Source organism: Megachile rotundata, chromosome 8, assembly GCF_050947335.1.
Source record: "Megachile rotundata isolate GNS110a chromosome 8, iyMegRotu1, whole genome shotgun sequence".
In the NCBI taxonomy this organism is placed as follows: Eukaryota; Metazoa; Arthropoda; class Insecta; order Hymenoptera; family Megachilidae; genus Megachile; species Megachile rotundata.
This window is the reverse complement of record NC_134990.1, coordinates 12,870,162-12,891,073: the sequence shown is the minus strand read 5'-3', so window position 1 is coordinate 12,891,073 and position 20,912 is coordinate 12,870,162. Positions and strand designations below refer to the sequence as shown.

General features: G+C 38.3%; 6 protein-coding genes across 6 annotated transcripts; all 6 read right to left on the bottom strand.

Moving 5' to 3' along the window:
- Window positions 1-52: 52 nt before the first annotated feature.
- Window positions 53-5,049, bottom strand: LOC100878753 (uncharacterized). Its single transcript, XM_076534480.1, has 10 exons — window positions 4,960-5,049; window positions 4,491-4,763; window positions 4,080-4,440; window positions 3,959-4,017; window positions 1,516-1,565; window positions 1,085-1,403; window positions 721-996; window positions 282-642; window positions 209-228; window positions 53-164 (listed from the first exon to the last, which is right to left on the bottom strand). Exons 1-10 carry the CDS (start codon window positions 4,995-4,997, stop codon window positions 53-55), a joined length of 1,869 nt encoding a protein of 622 aa, XP_076390595.1. The 5' UTR covers window positions 4,998-5,049.
- A 60-nt stretch (window positions 5,050-5,109) lies between these two features.
- LOC143265004 (putative odorant receptor 92a) lies at window positions 5,110-9,769 on the bottom strand. Its single transcript, XM_076534479.1, has 6 exons — window positions 9,532-9,769; window positions 8,638-8,938; window positions 8,298-8,570; window positions 7,779-8,139; window positions 5,935-6,239; window positions 5,110-5,257 (listed from the first exon to the last, which is right to left on the bottom strand). Exons 1-6 carry the CDS (start codon window positions 9,749-9,751, stop codon window positions 5,110-5,112), a joined length of 1,608 nt encoding a protein of 535 aa, XP_076390594.1. The 5' UTR covers window positions 9,752-9,769.
- A 1,268-nt stretch (window positions 9,770-11,037) lies between these two features.
- LOC100879085 (odorant receptor 10-like) lies at window positions 11,038-13,365 on the bottom strand. Its single transcript, XM_003706245.2, has 4 exons — window positions 13,283-13,365; window positions 12,932-13,204; window positions 12,239-12,599; window positions 11,038-11,100 (listed from the first exon to the last, which is right to left on the bottom strand). The coding sequence occupies exons 1-4, from the start codon at window positions 13,363-13,365 to the stop codon at window positions 11,038-11,040; spliced, it is 780 nt and encodes a 259-aa protein (XP_003706293.2).
- Window positions 13,366-14,889: 1,524 nt separating this feature from the next.
- Window positions 14,890-17,169, bottom strand: LOC143265003 (odorant receptor 10-like). The gene is made up of 5 exons (XM_076534478.1): window positions 16,950-17,169; window positions 15,917-15,983; window positions 15,493-15,765; window positions 15,082-15,442; window positions 14,890-15,019 (listed from the first exon to the last, which is right to left on the bottom strand). Exons 1-5 carry the CDS (start codon window positions 17,167-17,169, stop codon window positions 14,957-14,959), a joined length of 984 nt encoding a protein of 327 aa, XP_076390593.1. The 3' UTR covers window positions 14,890-14,956.
- A 497-nt stretch (window positions 17,170-17,666) lies between these two features.
- Window positions 17,667-19,525, bottom strand: LOC143265002 (odorant receptor 67c-like). The gene is made up of 3 exons (XM_076534477.1): window positions 19,260-19,525; window positions 18,741-19,101; window positions 17,667-17,729 (listed from the first exon to the last, which is right to left on the bottom strand). Exons 1-3 carry the CDS (start codon window positions 19,523-19,525, stop codon window positions 17,667-17,669), a joined length of 690 nt encoding a protein of 229 aa, XP_076390592.1.
- LOC143264990 (uncharacterized) lies at window positions 19,524-20,710 on the bottom strand. The gene is made up of 2 exons (XM_076534457.1): window positions 20,471-20,710; window positions 19,524-19,900 (listed from the first exon to the last, which is right to left on the bottom strand). Exons 1-2 carry the CDS (start codon window positions 20,688-20,690, stop codon window positions 19,596-19,598), a joined length of 525 nt encoding a protein of 174 aa, XP_076390572.1. The 5' UTR covers window positions 20,691-20,710; the 3' UTR covers window positions 19,524-19,595.
- Window positions 20,711-20,912: the final 202 nt, after the last annotated feature.

The window sequence follows — 20,912 nt, the reverse complement described above, 5'->3', positions numbered from 1 at the left end:
AGCAGTATGAAAATTGATATTTCAAACCATATACAAGTAATGTATCTACATGTCATCTATTCAAATAGAAGACCTCAACCATATACCACGTAGAATCATCGTCACGTTGACTGATCCTGTATTTGTCGTAACAGAGCAAAATAGGAGGAAGCTGTGTTAAACACCTGCAACAAATTTCAAGTATTATCTTCTACATCCCCAGTTTTACATCCTGAGTTGTAAAACATTCTGAATCATAAGTTATCGCACTATGACTGAATCATAAGTTATCACATACTTACGCTCGTTAAGGTGTAAATAGACAGCGACTGGAAGGTCAGTGCCGAAATACTGCAATACTTTTGCGACCTGAGAATCATCAGAAGTATCTTCTTCCGATAAATCAGAGGTAACTGGTACCACGGAATATTCAGATAAACAGAATGACCTATCTTCTGACTTTCCTGAGCCAGAATTTCACCGGGCCAGCACCATAATAAAAGCTGCACCATCATCGAAGCTAAGTAAGAGATAAATTTAAACAGATCGCCACCTGCGTCGTAGCTGAACACCGCGAAGCCGCTCAGACAAATCTCTATGCCAGATGTTAGGATTTGTATGAAAATTATGGGAGTCATTAAAGTGTTAACGTCCTTCACTACACTGTCCAAAAATAGTAATGTTAGAAAGAAGAATTTTATCATCAAAGATGGCTTACTTTATCAATTACTTCGTCATTACTTTATCAATCGTTGCTGATGACGAATGCATTTGACCAGGTCCGTCCTCAGGTTCCTCCGAGAGTCAACCAAGTAATTAGTCAGATTGCAATCCGTTTCGAATCCGATGTGACTGATCCACACGCTAATTAGTTTAAATTGACCGCACACGTGTAATATCGCAGTCACGCACGCGGTGTCTAAGCTGCAGATTGCTACGGCGCAAATTGTGGACGCCAGTGCTTGACAGACGAACACCACTTCGAACCTGGGTGACTCTGAGACATCTATTCCGTACCTAATAATTGAAAGCAATATTTAAACTATAACTAAAATTACAATTAAAAATTGAACTTTTGAACAATATTTAATACGATAAATTTTACCAGACTTCAAAGGGTAAAGGTCGAATGCTATCGGTACCATTACTGACGTCGACATTCATGCACTCCAGCGCTGCCGAAATTATGAACACGATGGAAGTCAGAGCACCACACGAGTAGAAGGTTATGGTACAGGTTCGCGCCACGTGAGCGAGGTCTTGGTAGCATTGCATTTCTTTCGGATCGTCGGTCGAGTCCCAGAGACTTCGAAGTTCTTTGTATAGTCGGTGTGATCTTTCTTTTCTTGCTACTAGGTAAATTGTTTTGAAGAGACATTGCGCTAGGGATGTTAGAATGCATCCTACTCCTGATGGAAGAAGTACTGGTTAGTAGGAAGGGTAGTTGATGGTATGGATTTTCAAATTTTATTACAATTGCTTGTTAGATTGGATCTGTATGTACTTAAAGTGTCAAGTTTTCAAATTTCTAAATACCCAAATTCGTAAATCTTTGAGTAATTTTATACATCTTCAAATTAGCAAATCTGCAAATACGTACATTCTTAAATCTTTAAATTCATACATTTTTAAATCTTCAAATCTATATATTCTTAAATCTCCCAATGCATATATTCTTCAATTTGCAAATAAGGCCTCAGGACTTCAAATTTCCAAACGTACAAACCTAGAAACCTCCAAATCTCCAAACCTTCCAACCTTCAAACCTCCAAATCTCCAAATTCACAAATCCACAAATTCTCACATTTTCAAACCCTCAAAACCCAAACTCCTCAAACCTCCAAATCCTCACATTGTCAAGTCCACAAATCCCCAAAATCTGACATTCTCAAATCGTGAAATCCCCAAATCCTGAAATCCCCAAGTCCTCAAACCTCCAAGTCCTCAAACCCCCAAACCCTCAAGCCCCCAAATCCTCACATTCTCAAATCCACAAATTCCCAAATTCTCACATTCTTAAATCCTCAAATCCCCAAATCCTCAAATTCCCAAGTCCTCAAACCCCGAAATCCTCAAATCCCCAAATCCTCACATTCTCAAATCCACAAGTCCCCAAATTCTCACATTCTCAAATCCTCAGACCCCCAAATCCTCAAACCCCGAAATCCTCAAGTCCCCAAATTCTCAAACCCCCAAACCCTCAAGCCCCCAAATCCTCACATTCTCAAATCCACAAATCCACAAATTCTCACATTATCAAATCTTTAAATCCCCAAATCCTCAAATCCCCACATCCTCAAACCCCCACATCCTCAAACCCCCAAATCCTCAAACCCCCAAATCCTCACATTCTCAAATCCACAAATCTCCAAATCTCCAAATCCCCAACTCTCCAAACCTCTAATCCCTAAATCCCTTAATAACCTTAAATCCTCACATTCCAAAATTCCCAAATCCCCAAATCCTCAAATTTCCAAATCCCCAAATTCCCACATCTCGATAGCAACCCCATATTCATACCTGCCCCTAAACTCTGCAATCCCCACTCATCCCACTCACATTTTCATCAATTTCAAAATTGTCTCCCCTCCATTAACACTAATTACAGCAAACTTAATCCGCTGATCCCAATTACCTGTAAGAATCTTCAGATCTCCCCACTTCACAACAATAATCATAATCCCGGGCACGAAAATGGTGCACACCGCCGTAACAGAGAAAACCAAGCGGAAACACGAAAACGCGTTGCGGCAGGTCGATCGTTCCTCGCTGAAAGGCCACATGCCGATCATACTACATAAAATCTTATTCGGCAGTATGTAATAATCAATGGAGTTCTTTGAAACTTTTCCCATGTTCCTCCATGCGAGACTGATCGCGTGTCTGCGAAAGGGACGTCGTCACCCTCAATCGACAACTCGTAATGACGATATTATAGAGCGAACGGCAAATCACATACAAGTGTCCTTTTTTCTTGTAAACAATTTGTAACATCTGCGTAATCACCCGGTATGAATTTTACAGTGTATGTTTGATAGGCTCTTTGACGGAGACATTGAAGTGGAAGGAAAGACGTTGCGAGGATATATTTTGCATCGTGGGGTTACAAGTTTCATGAGCGGATAGTAATCTTGGTAAATTAGTTACTATACGGAGGGTATATAAGGGAGTCGGTTTCTACTTCGCATTTTCAGTCTTCGCACAGTGGAAGTTGTAGTGAAAAATTATTTCGTGCTTACAGTGTTGTATGAACATATGTGGCAATGATCTTCATGAATTTAAAATACTGAATTTGCAAAAATCGTAGTACATCTGAAGGTTCTAGTGAGTATACGTTGACCTGTTTCATCGTAGAAAATTATTATTATGATAATTATGCAGAATAATAAAAATATTTTGCAAGAATAATATTGCATGGTTGACAGAAATCTCCCTTTCGTCACATGCAGTTTGCGTTTTTCTACGCTGTTCTCTTGATTCTTGGTTCGAGGAATTGTTAATGCTAGCATTAATAGTGAACGGTGGACCAGAGGATCTTTCGCTGCACGGAGTTGCAACATTTATAGGCCGACACGAAGCATGATGTGCATTTTTTAGTCGTGGAGGTAGAAGAGTATTTGAGGTATTTTTAAGAGGTATTTTAGATTTAAGAGGTATTTTAGATTTAAGAGGTATTTTTCGTAGATAGCAATAAGCTATCTGATAGCTAACATAGTAGCAGGGATAAGTGGTGTATTTGGTGGCACAGTGAAGAAGTATTATCAGGAAATCTGAAGATTAAGATTGTTAAGCTGAGTTGACATGATGTAATGTATGATTATAATGTATGGTAATGTATGTAATGCATGTTAATGTATGTAATGTGTGTAATGAATGGTTTCATCATTTTTAATTACAACAACCTATTACACATTTTAAGTTAACATACATTCAACTATCGAAACAGCTCGTCAATTTACTCGCAGAAAAATACAATTACATATTTTTATCCTGTATTTGCCGCAACAGAGCAAAATAAGAGAAAGCTGTATTAAGTACCTGGAACAAATATCTTCTGTACCACTAATATAGTACTATTTTTTAAAAAATCAATTGCTTACATTCGTCAAAGTATAGATTGACAGCGAATGAAAGATGAACGCCGATAGACTGCAAGTCTTCTGCGACCTTAGAACAATGAGGCATAACTGTCTCCGATAAAATGGCGGCAACTTGTACCACGGTACATTCACATAAACCGCGTATCCTATGTGCAGACTTTCCTGAATCAGAATCTCACCAGGCCAGCACCACAGTAGAAGCTGTATCGTCATCGATAATATATAAGATACAAATTTGAATAGGTCATCAGTTGTATTATTGCTGAGGATCGCGTATCCACCCAGACAGAACACAATGCTACTCGTGAAAACTTGCATGAAGATGATGGGAGTCAATAAGGAATTAACATCCTGCAGCACTCTGTAAAAATAACTATGAAGCTGAATATTTGATAAAAACGGTGGACTCACTTTATCAATCGCTGATGGTGACGGATGCATTTGATCAAATCTGCAGATACACTCGGAGGACAGTTATGCAGATCGATTCGATTGTACTGCATTTCGATACCGATGTTACTGAGCCACGTCGTGATTAATCTAAATTGTCCTGATAAGTGCAGAATGATGGCCACGCACGTGCCATCCAGACCGCCAACTGCGCAGGAAGCAACGATGGACGCCAGAATTTGGGAAACGAAGATAATCTCAAATTCAGGTGAATCTATGAAGTCTATTCCACGCCTGTCACATGTCATAAATATAATCTCTGTTTTTTGACAAAACTTGCTACAATTTTATATAATAATTCAGTACATCTCCATTTGGTAAGTTTGAGAGACTTCTAACTGTACATTTATCATACAACTGTGTTATTCATATACTGAAGATTAATAACTACTGATAAAATACAAGCAAACAGATAAAAGGCAAGTTTTACCAGACATCATATGGCAAATGTCGACTGCCAGCATTCATGTTCACATCCGTAATGTAATCATACGTCGCTGAAATCGAAAAGATGATCACGGTCCCAACGCAAGATACGCCGAAGGTTATGGTACATTTCCTCGCCCAGTATGCGAACAATTCATAAGACTGTCTTTCCACTGGATCTTTCGTCAGATACCACAGACTTCTTAATTCCATGTACAACTTGTATGCCTCTTCTCTCCTCATGGTTAGATACACTGTTTTGAAGAGTAGCTGTGTGAGCGACATTATGAGGCATCCTGCTCCTAATTTGGAAGAACGTGTATTAGCATGTAACCAAGATTTACTGTATAGTCAAGATTTATTTATGACAAGTGTTATTCTGATGGAAATGAAGGAAATGTGGTAGTCGTTGACATATTCACCATGTAAGACTGAAGGGGTTTAGGTAGTGAACTACCTGGGTCTGGTGAGAGACTTTTGGGACACCTAGGAATGAGTTGATATCAAAAGTTTATGGAGAATATGTGGAAACTCTGCATATAGAGAACTTAGAGAGAACCTAGATAGGGATTAAGGAAAATCTATGGATTTCCTGAGGAGACTAGAAGTTCAAGGAGAATGTAGAGACCACTTATGGAAGGTAGTCTATATCTTGGTGGAGGCGTTGGACAGCCTATGACGTCAACCTAGGTTTAATTAGCTGCTTAATGTGAACTGGGATCCCAAGACATTTCAGAAGCTACATAAGAATCTCAAACCAAGTCTGCATCCACATATAACATACACATCTACACATAACATCCACATCTACATAGGACATCCACATCCACATATGACATCCACATCCACATATACCACCAACATCCACATATACCATCCACATCTACATATGACCTCCACATCCACATATGACATCCACATGCACATCCACATATAGCACTGTTTAACTATCTTCTGCATCTCTACCCAGTCAACTAACCACACTACCCAAAGTAATTCAACTTGCAAGTTACCTGCAAAAATCTTCAGATCCTTCCACTTGACAGCCACCAACATAATCTCAGGCACCAAGATCACAAACACCGTCAGTACAGAGAACACAAAGTGCAAGTATGCCAATATTTTCCTGACAGTCGAGCGTTTCTTATCAGAAGGCCACATACCGAACATACTGCACAAAATCTTGTTCGGGAATATGTAATAATCGATAGTGTCCTTTGACGGTTGTCTCATCTCCCACCACTTGATCGCGTGTCTCGCAGAGGGTTCGCTTTTTTTCCTCGTCTACCGGAAGAATGTCTCCAGTTAAGAATTTTTCATAATAATATTACGCGACGGGTAGAAATGCAAGTTTCTTTCGTCACACGCAATCTGCAATATTGATGTCCCTTTGCTACCCTCTGCTTTTGATATGCGGAGTAGCTAATGTGGGCAACCGGATATCTTGGAGGCTATTAAAACTTTTATGAGTTAACAACACGAAGATAGGTGAATCATTTAGTATTTGGGGGGTTATCTTTCGTTTCATTTTTTGCCCTTAGTATGCTTTCGAACCGGGTAGCAAACAGAGTAGCTTGGAGTCAAGGAGTATTCGAATCAAGGAAAATAAATTATATTTCACTTGTTGTCAGAGAATTATTTCAGACATCGAACAGACATTGCATATCACGTCATACACGTATGATGCATATAACTAAGTGTATATATACTCTGTGTAAAGTGATGTCATCGTCACGAGAATGTGTCTTGCATCTTTCGTAACAGGGCGAAATAGGAGGAGCCTGTGTTGAATACCTGAAACAAATATTCTTGCGATCAAATTCTTCTTATGATCAAATTTACAAAATCCTGTTTCCAAATTTGAATTGAGGACATCAAGAGAATCAGAGACATCAAGAATCAAGGACATCAAAAGAATCAAGGACATCAAGAGAATAAAGTACATTGTTATTGAGTGTTTGAGATATTTGTAAGATTTAGAGGATGTGTCCCTCCACGTTGTCTATCTGTCGCGTGCTCTTCGATGCATGTTTCGACTAATAATTAATACTGCAAGTACTGTGGGATATCTTCAACGGTATTAAAACTTTGATGAGCTAGGACAACGCGACGACAACACTGATGAATTATTTACTATTTAGGGTAGCAGAGTTATTTCTTTCATTTTATTTTTTACGGAAACAGTGAGGACTCTGATGGCCAACTTTACAGATGTTACTGACACCTTTACAGACTTTACAGAAGTGGTGCGTTATTTGCCACAAAATCTGTTAGGGTTAAGGTATGTAGTCTAGTTTCATACATGATATTTTTCTTTCTCTCTTTTACAATCAATAGTGCTTTTTCTAATAAATAGTGTACAGCGATAGTTGTAGTTTATTACTGTTCATGTACGTGGATTTATAATGGACCGTCACATGGACCTTTCTTGTACTTTCCGGAGCAGAGCGAAGTAGGAGGAGCCTGTGTTGAATACCTAGATCAAAATTTCTATTATAAGTGTTCATACATTACTACTGTTACTCAGCTGTTAAAAATTAGATGTTCCAATTACATCTTTCAATTTACATCTTGCAATTTACATTTTTCAAATTATATCTTTCAATTTCGAATTCTTGAAAACTTAAGAATTAAAGATGAAATTTTGAAAAGTTAAGAACGAAATTAATGTATGAAACTATTGAATAATGTCTTAATTTTAAAATTTCTGAATTTGACAATCAGAGAGATTGTTAAATGAATATTTATAAATCTGACAATTTGCAAGCACCCTGACTGAAATAGTTGTTCTCTAAGAAATTTAGGAGAAATGTGGATACGTACGTTCGTCAAAGTGTGACTAGACAGCGACTTAAACGTCAATGCAGATATGCAGCAATACTTCTGCGACTTTATGATTACGAGTAACAGTTGTCTCCGATAAAACAGTGGCAGTTGGTACCACGGTACATTCAAGTACGCAGCGTGACCCACTTTCTGACTTTCCTGAATGAGAATCTCTCCGGGCCAGCAGTACATTACGATCTGTATCGTCACCGATGCTAAGTAAGCGATGAATATGACGAGGTCATCTCCCACGTTATTGCTAAGCACCGCGAATCCGCTTAGACAAATCTGTATGCCACCAGTGAGGAGTTGGACGAAAATAATGGGTGCCAATAATGTGTTGACATCCTCCACCACACTGTTAAAGAGAGTTTAAGGAAGAATTATCACGTTGTTGAAATAAAGTTTGAGAAAGAATTATCAGATTATTAAAATAAAGTTGAAGGAAGAATGAACACCTTGTCAAAATAAAATTTAAGGAAGAATTGTATGACAAAATTAATGAAGAAGAGTTACTTTATTAATCGCTGATGATGACGAATGCATCTGACGAGGTCCGCCGTTAGCTTCACTGGACAATTATGCAAATCGATAGGCTTGCACTTCATTTCGATACCGATGTTATTCAGCCAGGTGGTAATTAATCTAAACTGACCCGACACGTGTAAGATCGTGGTCAAACACATACCATCCAGACCGCAAAGTCCGAAGCAGCTAATAAAGGATGACATGATCTGGCCGGCGTACAACAACTCGAATTCTGGTGATTTCGAATACTCCATTTCGTGCCTGTATTCCACATAAATATTATTTCGATTGAAAAAATTAACTTGAGGAATGAATAAAAATAATTCACCAGACATCGTATGGTAAATATCGGTTGCTACTATTGTCCAGGTCTTGTTGATTAAGCGAATCCAGAACGCCAGATATCATGAACATGGAGGTGGTTGACATTCCTGACACGAAGAAGGCTATGGTGCATGTTCTACCCCAGTAAGCGAACACTTCATACGATTTTTTTTCGACAGGATCGTCAGTCGAGTTCCAAAGGCTTCTCAGTTCGTCTAAAAGTCTGCATGCTTTTTCTTTCTTCGCCACAAGATAAGCGGTTTTGAATAAAAATTGTCCAACTGTCACTACGAGGGAACCGGCACCTAATTGAGAAAGAATATTAACTTAAGTAGTATTGGTAATCCACGATTTGGCGCGTGAAGGGGTTGAGCCAGGTGTTTGGTAGGCTCCAATTGGTCAGAATAAAAAAATGGACGCCTCACACGTATTTTCGGTATTGTGCGGTCGCACACCAATTAGGCCAAAAACAATGATAGTCGCAAACATCTCTAGGGTGGGAGAGTGCGTATTGCGTGATGCAGTTATTATTATTATTTACCGAAATGCTGGAAGTGTTCTTGGTGGACTAGGCTTTTTTTTGGACCTTAACTCGTGTTTGACATTTCTACTTAAATTATCACATCCAAATTGAAAATTTACGCGTACCAAAAATACGAAAAAAATTTCCAATATTTCTACTGCGAGTACGCCACGAGTGCGTCATAGCTCACGCGCCAACTCGTGGGACATCCATACGTAAATTATTATACCTCAATTGAAAATTCGCTTGTACTAAAAAAATGAGAGAAATTTGCAATATTTGAACTGCGAGTGTGTCACGAGTGCGTCATGAGTGCGTCATAGCTCTCGCACCAACTTACAGTTTCATACATCATGCAATGTCCTTCTCATTTACCTGCTACAACAGAAAGATCCCGCCAATTTGACGATATTAGCATAATCTCAGGTACGAGGACGCTGCACGCAATCATCACAGAAAGCACCAAATGTAGAACCGAGAACACTTTCTTGATAGTCGAGCGTTCCTCAGTCGAAGGCCATATTCCGTACATGCTGCATAAAATCTTGTTCGGCAGTATGTAATAGTCGATCGTGTCCTTTGACACTTTTTCCATGCTGTCCCTCCGTGTACTGGTCGTCCGTCCGCTAAAAGGCTTGCATCGTTCGCAACAATGTTCCCTAAGATCCCTTTGTAAGAATATTAGATAGCGGACGGTAAATCATATAGCTAGATTCCCCCTTTTGCAGTTTTCAATATTCATGCCACCGTTTAGCGAAACTTTTTCATTATCCGTGTTTTGGTTCATAATTTGTGGACCAGTATATACTGTACGAAGTATTTCTTGCATAACGGAGTTGTAACTTTTATGAGCTCACGCGACATAACATACAGTTTGTATCCCATGTGAATTATTTAATGTTTGTGGAGCCTCTGATTTGCTTTTGTGCTTTTCCTTCCCTTTTGCTAGAGTAAACGCGGCCTTTTGGGGTTGGGGAGACGTGGCGTGTGATAAAGCATATGGTGCATTGGAGGTTGATACCTTTCACGAATTTCACAGTTTTGTCGAAACTGTTTGCAGAGTAAAATCATTTCTAGTCTGAGAGAGGTGCCATTTAAATTAACAACTAGTTTAAATAATAGTTTAGTAACTTCAAACTTATGGCAGTAACGTGTGATATGGTTTAGTGGTATGTTTCAGATTGTTGTACAGCAAAATAATAACAAGATTGTGAATTTTGTCATTAATTGACTGAATTGTTGTTGCAGGTCTATGAGCCAAGTGACCGCATCAGACATATTGCATGAAGTTACTGAGTGAATATGAACATTCCTGATCGTCCAAAAATATGAAGGTGCTTTTGAACTCAAACATTCGGAAAATGAAGAGATGCAGTCACGTGACCTCATGATGAAGTTCATGGTGAGGATATCAAATGCATTTACAATTTGACAGATTACAGCGTACCTACAGTTCAAGCTCTTGATCTTGAAGCAATATTGCCATAATCTGTGCTCTTAGCCCAGGAAATTCAAGGATGAATCAGAGAAGCAAAATGTTATTGAAAATTTTTAAAGTTAAGCTGCATATAATTTAAGATAGCTAGTTGTTGAAAGTGGACACTAATTGTGCTTGATATTTAAAAAAAAAGATTATTGAGAAGAAATAACAGTGGTCAGTGCAAAAATTCTTGTGTTACAATCAATAGTATTAACCCATTGTTAACTTGAAAAATTAAGAAGATATTGACCGTTCAATAAGGTTTCAATCTTCAGTTTAATAACACTAATAACAAAAATTCAATCATACATTTCTCATTAACTTCATAACTTCAGTCAATATAATTCTGAACTTGCTCGTGTGGTTATCCCATGATTCCGAAACTACGGAGATTGCATTCGTTACATCGGCGTTTCTTGCATTTGTCTCAGCAGGGTAAAGTACGAAGCCGCTGTATTAAATACCTGAAACAAATTGGACGTATTCTGCTATACTACGTGATACTTCCAACCAAGTTATTAACTAAATTGCTAAATAGTTGCTAAATAATTAAGTTGCTAAAATTGCTAAATAGTTGCTAAATAATTAAGTTGCTAAAATTGCTAAATAACTAAGTTGTTAAAATTGCTAAATAATTGCTAAATAACTAAGTTGTTAAAATTGCTAAATAATTGCTAAATAACCAATATCAAATAACTTAATTCAGCAAACTAAATCATAACACTCTTCAAAATCCGAAACTACAAAATCCAAAATTCGAAACGAAAGTCTCTGAAACGTGACCGCAGTAATGCTGCAACATTTCTGCGCTCTCAGAATTGTAAGAAGCAGCTGTCTTCTATTACTCGGTGGCAATTTATACCAGCACACATTCAGATAAGCCGCATCCCCTACCTCCTCGCTCTCCCGAATCAGAATCTCACCGGGGTAACAATACAGCAGGAGCTGTGTCGTCATCCCGAATAAATAAAGAACGGCTTTAATTAATTCGGCATTCGTGTTGTTATTCATAACTGCGAATCCGCTCAAACAGATCTTGATGCCGCTCGTGAGGAGTTGGATGAAGATGATGGGGGTTAGCAAATCGTTCAATTCGTTCACCACACTGTGCAAAAGTTATGGTAATCCGAGTAGAGTACAAGAGTATATACTTTAAGTAAAGAGTACTATAATACAGAGTTTAAATACTAATCTAAATAAAGAGTGCTATAATACAAAGTTTAAATACTAATCTAAGTAAAGAGTGCTATTGTACATGGACCCGTATATATACATCAATAAATTTCTTGAAAATAAGTAAATACCGTCATGCGGTCTTTCCTTGTATATTCCGCAGGAGGGCGAAATACGAGGAGGCTGTGTTGAACACCTACAATAAAATTTTTAAGACTTTTTCTAACTGCTGAAAATTTGCAATTCTATTATATTAAACGATAAACATTTCTAAAATGAATTAAATAATTGTGAAACGAATTTGGACCCAAATTTTGTAATTAAACTTGCTAAACGAATATTTGTAACTTTGACAAATTTTTAGGCTTTGATGAACCTGGCTGATGAAGCGCCCTCAACTCTGAACAATCAGTGAAAAATGATACTTACACTTGTTAACGTGTGACTGGACAACGACTCAAACGTCAACGCCTTAATACAGCAGCTTTCCTGCGCCTTCATGATTACGAACAACAGATGTCTCCGATAACACAACGGCAGTTGGTACCACGGTACATTCAGGTAAGCTGCGTAAGCCACTTTCTGACTTTCCTGGATCAGAATTTCTCCGGGCCAACACAGCATTACCAACTGTATCATCACCGCTCCTAAGTAGGAGATGAACTTGAAGACATTAGCTCCCACATTATTACTAAGCACCGCGAATCCTGTTAGACAGATCTGCATGCCACTTGTGAGGAGATGTACGAAGACTATGGGTGTTATGAAAATGTTGACGTCCTTTACTGTCCTGTTGAAACAGAGTATCATTAGTTGATGTATCACTAGTTGACACAGTGTCATTAGTTGACGTAGTATCACTAGATGACACAGTATCACTCCTTGAAGAATCTCAATGAGAATTCTGTTGCTAACACTAAACCTACCGACATATAATGTGTATTTACTTTGAAACTAAAAATGAAGTTAAAGAATAAATAAACATAAATTAGTACACATATTTGTTCTTTATCCTGATGAAAATCAATGGCAATTTCAAGGAATGTACTTTATAATAAGAAACTTGAGGTGTGGTCATTTGACCGGTCTGGTAGTTTTAATGTTAAAATGATGAATACTTACTTAATTAATCGTTGGTGATGACGAATGCATTTCATCAAACCCGCCACTATTTTTACAGGTCGTTTACTCAAATCGATAGTTGTGTAATTCATTTCGATGCCAATGTTAGTCAGCCATGTAGTAATCAAACGGAACTGTCCCGACAAGTGTAAGATCGTCGTCAAAAGCATACCATCCATGCCACACACAGCGCAGCAGCAAGCAAAAGAAGCCATAATCTGGCCGGCATATATTATCTCAAATTCTGGTGACTTCAAGTACGTCATTCCGTGCCTGGAAATAAAATCCATCTCAGTCGCTATAATTATTTGAAACGCGTGAGAGACTGGAGGCTTTCTGAAAATAGCATACCAGACGTCGTATGGTAAATGTCGATTGCTGGTACCATTGTCAAAGTATCCTTGTTTCATGGAATCTAGAGTTGCAGAGAGCATGAATGTGAAGGTGGTAAGAATTCCGGAAACGAAGAATGATATGGTTGAGGTCCTTCCCCAGTAGGCGAACTCTTCGTAGGATCGTCTTTCCATGGGGTTGTCGGTTGAGTACCAGAGGCTTTTCAGTTCTTCTAGTAATTTGTAGGCGCTTTCTCTTTTGGCGAGGATGTAGACGGTTTTGAAGAGGAATTGCGTGATTGTCAGTATGATGGAACCTGCACCTGTGTTGAGGGAAATATTAAAAATCGTCAGTGGTGAATCTTAAATGGTGAATCTTGACGGTCCGATATGTGTGAGGGCAGTATGAGGTGCATCAGTGTATGAATGTATGAGGACATAACTGTACGAATTAACATGATATGCATTATTATTAAAGCTGACAAATAGTAATTCAAACTGATAAATATTGGAAATGTTTCTAAAGGAGTCTTTCACTTTTTGAGACCACGGTATATCACAAACTTAGAAATTTGCTAACTAACTTGCTGACTAATTTGTTAACTAACTTGTTAACCAACCTCTTAAGTACCTAACCTTCATACGACATCAGTCTTCACTCATCCAACTTTATTTTCACACTCACCTGCCAGAATAGAAAGATCACCCCAATTAGCCAACAACATTATAATCTCAGGAACGTAAATACTGCACACCACTACAATAGACACCAATATATGCAAAACCGACATCACTGTTCTAATTGTCGATGGTTTCTCATCCGAAGGCCATATTCCGTACAAACTGCACAAAATCTTGCTCGGCAGTATGTAATAATCGATCGTGTCCTTTGACGGTTGTCTCATCTTCTCCCTTCACGAACTGATCGCGTGTTACTCAGAGGGTTCGCTTTTTTCCTGGTATACCGCAACATTGTCGCTAGCTATGAATTCTTCATAATAATATTACATGGTTGATAGGAATGCAGATTCCTTTCGTCACATGCAATTTGCAATATTAAATTCTGTACGCGGCTTTTGTAACGTCATGGTTTGGCGAATAGTTAGTCGGTGGGCTAAGACTTGGGTTGAAACTTTTATGAGTTGGATGTGGAGAGAGTGGAGGTGAATTATTTAGCGTTTGTGGGGGTAGACGAGTTATTTCTTGTATTCTACTTTTTCTTGCGTGTTCTGTAGAAGAGAGTGTACTTTTCGTAGGTAGCAATAAGCTATCTGATAGCTAACATAGTAGCAGGGATAAGTGGTGTATTTGGTGGCACAGTGAAGAAGTATTATCGGGAAATCTGAAGATTAAGATTGTTAAGCTGAGTTGACATGATGTAATGTATGATTATAATGTATGTAATGTTCGTAACGTATGTATCATAATATATGTAATGTATGTATGTAATATATGTAATGTATGTATGTAATGTATGTAATGATTGTAATGTAATATATGTAATGTATGTATGTAATGTATGTAATGATTGTAATATAATATATGTAATGTATGTATGTAATATATATAATGTATGTAATGTATGTAGTGAATGGTTTCATCCTTTTTAATTACAACAACCTATTACACATTTTAAGTTAACATATATTCAACTATCGAAATAGCTCGTCAATTTACTCGCAGAAAAATACAATTACATATTTTTATCCTGTATTTGCCGCAACAGAGCAAAATAAGAGAAAGCCGTATTAAGTACCTGGAACAAATATCTTCTGTACCACTAATATAGTACTATTTTTAAAAAAATCAATTGCTTACATTCGTCAAAGTATAGATTGACAGCGAATGAAAGATGAACGCCGATAGACTGCAAGTCTTCTGCGACCTTAGAACAATGAGGCATAACTGTCTTCGATAAAATGGCGGGAGGTTGTACCACGGCACATTCACATAAGCAGCGTATCCTATGTGCAGACTTTCCTCAATTAGAATCTCGCCGGGCCAGCACCACAGTAGAAGCTGTATCGTCATCGATAATATGTAGGACACAAATTTGAATAGGTCATCAGCTGCGTTGTTGCTGATGATCGCATATCCACCCAGACAGAACACAATGCTACTCGTGAAAACTTGCATGAAGATGATGGGAGTCAATAAGGAATTAACATCCTGCAGCACTCTGTAAAAATAACTATGAAGCTGAATACTTGATAAAAACGGTGGACTCACTTTATTAATCGCTGATGGTGACGGATGCATTTGATCAAATCTGCAGACACACTCGGAGGACAGTTGTGCAAATCGATTCGATTGTACTGCATTTCGATACCGATGTTACTGAGCCACGTCGTGATTAATCTAAATTGTCCTGATAAGTGCAGGATGATGGTCACGCACGTGCTATCCAGACCGATAACTGCGCAGGCAGCAAAGAGGGACGCCAGAATTTGGGAAACGAAGATAATTTCAAATTCAGGTGAATCTATGAAGTCTATTCCACGCCTGTTGTCACATGTTATAAATGTAATCTCTGTTTTTTAACAAAACTTGCTACAATTTTCTATAATAATTCAACACATCTTGCGTTGTATTACAATGCAACTACTGATAAAATACAGATTAATAACTACTGATAAAATAAGACAATTTTTACCAGACATCATATGGCAAATGTCGGCTGCCAGCATTCATGTTCACATCCGTAATGTAGTCATACGTCGCTGAAATGAAGAAGATGATCATAGTCCCAACGCAAGATACGCCGAAGGTTATGGTACAAGTCCTCGCCCAGTATGCGAACAATTCGTAAGATTGTCTTTCCACAGGATCTTTCGTCAAATACCATAGACTTCTAAATTCTGTATATAACTTGTGTGCCTCTTCTCTCTTCATGGTTAGATATACCGTTTTGAAGAGTACCTGCATGAGCGACATTATGATGCATCCTGCTCCTAATTTGGAAGAACGTGTATTAGCATGTAATCAAGATTTACTGTATAGTCAAGATTTATTGATGGCAAATATTATTTTTGTGCAAATAAGGGAAATGTGGCAGTGGCTGACGTATTCACCATGTAAGGCTGAATGGGTCTAGGTAGTACCTGGGGTTGGCTGGTGGGAGATTTGTGGGACACCTAGGAATGAGTTGATACCAGAGGTTTATGGAGAATATGTGGAAACTCTACATATAGAGAACTTAGATAGGACCTAGATACAGATTAAGGGAAATCTATGGAATCCCTAAGGAGACTAGAACTTCAGGGAGAAGGTAGAGACCACCTATTTAGTTGCTGAAGGCAACTTGCCTATATCTTGTTGAAGGTTTTGCGGTCAGCCTATGACGTGAACCTATGTATAATTGACTGCTGAATGTGAGATAGGATCCCAAAGACATTTCAGAAGTTACATAAAAATTTCAAACCGAGTCTACATCCACATATAACATCCATATTTACATATAGCATCCACGTCTACATATGACATCCACATCCACATATAACATCCACATCTACATATAACATCCACATTCACATATACCATCCACACCTACATATGACATTCACATCTACATATGACATCTTCATCCACATATAACATCCACATCCACATATAACACTCTTTGTCTATCTCCTCCAACTTCACCCAATCTAACCACATTATCTAAATTAATTCAACTTGCAAGTTACCTGCAAAAATCTTCAGATCCCTCCACCTGACAGCCAATAATATAATCTCAGGCACCACGATCACACACACCGTCAGTACAGAGAACACAAAGTGCAAGTACGCCAACATTTTCCTGACAGTCGAGCGTTTCTTATCAGAAGGCCACATACCGAACATACTGCACAAAATCTTGTTCGGGAATATGTAATAATCGATAGTGTCCTTTGACGGTTGTCTCATCTCCCATCACTTGATCGCGTGTCTCGCAGAGGGTTCGCTTTTTCCCTCGTTCACCGGAAGAATGTCTCCAGTTAAGAATTTTTCATAATAATATTACGCGACGGGTAGAAATGCAAGTTTCTTTCGTCACACGCAATCTGCAATATTGATGTCCTTTTGCTACCCTCCGCTTTTGATATGCGGAGTAGCTAATGTGGGCAACCGGATATCTTGGAGGCTATTAAAACTTTTATGAGTTAACAACACGAAGATAGGTGAATCATTTAGTATTTGGGGGGTTATCTTTCGTTTCATTTTTTGCCCTTAGTGTTCTTTGCGACCGGGTAGCAAACAGGGTAGCTTGGAGTTAAGGAGTATTCGAATCAAGGAAAATAAATTATATTTCACTTGTTGTCAGAGAATTATTTCAGACATCGAACAGACATTGCATATCACGTCATACACGTATGATGCATATAACTAAGTGTATATATACTCTGCGTAAAGTGATGTCATCGTCACGAGAATGTGTCTTGCATCTTTCGTAACAGGGCGAAATAGGAGGAGCCTGTGTTGAATACCTGAAACAAATATTCTTGCGATCAAATTCTTTTTATGATCAAATTTACAAAATCCTGTTTCCAAATTTGAATTGAGGACATCAAGAGAATCAGGGACATCAAGAATCAAGGACATCAAGAGAATAAAGTACATTGTTATTGAGTGTTTGAGATATTTGTAAGATTTAGAGGTTGTGTCCCTCCACGTTGTCTATCTGTCGCGTGCTCTTCGATGCATGTTTCGACTAATAATTAATACTGCAAGTATTGTGGGATATCTTCAACGGTATTAAAACTTTGATGAGCTAGGACAACGCGACGACAACACTGATGAATTATTTACTATTTAGGGTAGCAGAGTTATTTCTTTCATTTTATTTTTTACGGAAACAGTGAGGACTCTGATGGCCAACTTTACAGATGTTACTGACACCTTTACAGACTTTACAGAAGTGGTGCGTTATTTGCCACAAAATCTGTTAGGGTTAAGGTATGTAGTCTAGTTTCATACATGATATTTTTCTTTCTCTCTTTTACAATCAATAGTGCTTTTTCTAATGAATAGTGTACAGCGATAGTTGTAGTTTATTACTGTTTATGTACGTGGATTTATACTGGACCGTCACATGGACCTTTCTTGTACCTTTCGGAGCAGAGCGAAGTAGGAGGAGCCTGTGTTGAATACCTAGATCGAAATTTCTACTATAAGTGTTCATACATTACTACTGTTACTTAGCTGTTAAAAATTAGATGTTCCAATTACATCTTTCAATTTACATCTTGCAATTTACATTTTTCAATTTACATCTTTCAATTTCGAATTCTTGAAAACTTAAGAATTAAAGATGAAATTTTGAAAAGTTAAGAACGAAATTAATGTATGAAACTATTGAATAATGTCTTAATTTTAAAATTTCTGAATTTCACAATCAGAGAGATTGTTAAATGAATATTTATAAATCTGACAATATGCAAGCACCCTGACTGAAATAATTGTTCTCTAAGAAATTAAGGAGAAATGTGGATACGTACGTTCGTCAAAGTGTGACTAGACAGCGACTTAAACGTCAATGCAGATATGCAGCAATACTTCTGCGACTTTATGATTATGAGTAACAGTTGTCTCCGATAAAACAGTGGTAGTTGGTACCACGGTACATTCAAGTACGCAGCGTGACCCACTTTCTGACTTTCCTGAATGAGAATCTCTCCGGGCCAGCAGTACATTACGATCTGTATCGTCACCGATGCTAAGTAAGCGACGAATATGACGAGGTCGTCTCCCACGTTATTGCTAAGCACCGCGAATCCGCTTAGACAAATCTGTATGCCACCAGTGAGAAGTTGGACGAAAATAACGGGTGCCAATAATGTGTTGACATCCTCCACCACACTGTTAAAGAGAGTTTAAGGAAGAATTATCACATTGTTGAAATAAAGTTTGAGAAAGAATTATCAGATTATTAAAATAGAGTTGAAGGAAGAATTATCACATTGTCAAAATAAAATTTGAGCAAGAATTGTATGACAAAATTAATGAAGACAAGTTACTTTATTAATCGCTGATGATGACGAATGCATCTGACGAGGTCCGCCGTTAGCTTCACCGGGCAATTATGCAAATCGATAGGCTTGCACTTCATTTCGATACCGATGTTATTCAGCCAGGTGGTAATTAATCTAAACTGACCCGACACGTGTAAGATCGTGGTCAAACACATACCATCCAGACCGCAAAGTCCGAAGCAGCTAATAAAGGATGACATGATCTGGCCGGCGTACAACAACTCGAATTCTGGTGATTTCGAATACTCCATTTCGTGCCTGTATTCCACATAAATATTATTTCGATTGAAAAAATTAAGTTATAGAATGAATAAAAATAATTCACCAGACATCGTATGGTAAATATCGGTTGCTACTATTGTCCAGGTCTTGTTGATTAAGAGAATCCAGAACGCCAGATATCATGAACATGGAGGTGGTTGACATTCCTGACACGAAGAAGGCTATGGTGCATGTTCTACCCCAGTAAGCGAACACTTCATACGATTTTTTTTCGACAGGATCGTCAGTCGAGTTCCAAAGGCTTCTCAGTTCGTCTAAAAGTCTGCATGCTTTTTCTTTCTTCGCCACAAGATAAGCGGTTTTGAATAGAAATTGTCCAACTGTCACTACGAGGGAACCGGCACCTAATTGAGAAAGAATATTAACTTAAGTAGCATTGGAAATCCACGATTTGGCGCGTGAAGGGGTTGACCCAGGTGTTTGGTAGGCTGCAATTGGTCAGAGTAAAAAGATGGACGCCTCACACGTTTTTTCGGTATTGTGCGGTCGCACACCAATTAGGCCAAAAACAATGATAGTCGCAAACATCTTTAAGGTGGATTATTATTATTATTTACCGAAATGCTGGAAGTGTTCTTGGTGGACTAGGCTTCTTTTTGGGCCTTAACTCATATTTGACATTTCTACTTAAATTATTACATCCAAATTGAAAATTTACGCGTACCAAAAATACGAAAAAAATTTCCAATATTTGTACTCCGAGTGCGCCACGAGTGCGTCATAGCTCACGCGCCAACTCGTGGGACATCCATACGTAAATTATTATACCTCAATTGAAAATTCGCTTGTACTAAAAAAATGAGAGAAATTTGCAATATTTGAACTGCGAGTGTGTCACGAGTGCGTCATGAGTGCGTCATAGCTCTCGCACCAACTTACAGTTTCATACATCATGCAATGTCCTTCTCATTTACCTGCTACAACAGAAAGATCCCGCCAATTTGACGATATTAGCATAATCTCAGGTACGAGGACGCTGCACGCAATCATCACAGAAAGCACCAAATGTAGAACCGAGAACACTTTCTTGATAGTCGAGCGTTCCTCAGTCGAAGGCCATATTCCGTACATGCTGCATAAAATCTTGTTCGGCAGTATGTAATAGTCGATCGTGTCCTTTGACACTTTTTCCATGCTGTCCCTCCGTGTACTGGTCGTCCGTCCGCTAAAAGGCTTGCATCGTTCGCAACAATGTTCCCTAAGATCCCTTTGTAAGAATATTAGATAGCGGACGGTAAATCATATAGCTAGATTCCCCCTTTTGCAATTTCCAATATTCATGTCACCGTTTAGCGAAACTTTTTCATTATCCGTGTTTTGGTTCATAATTTGTGGACCAGTATATACTGTACGAAG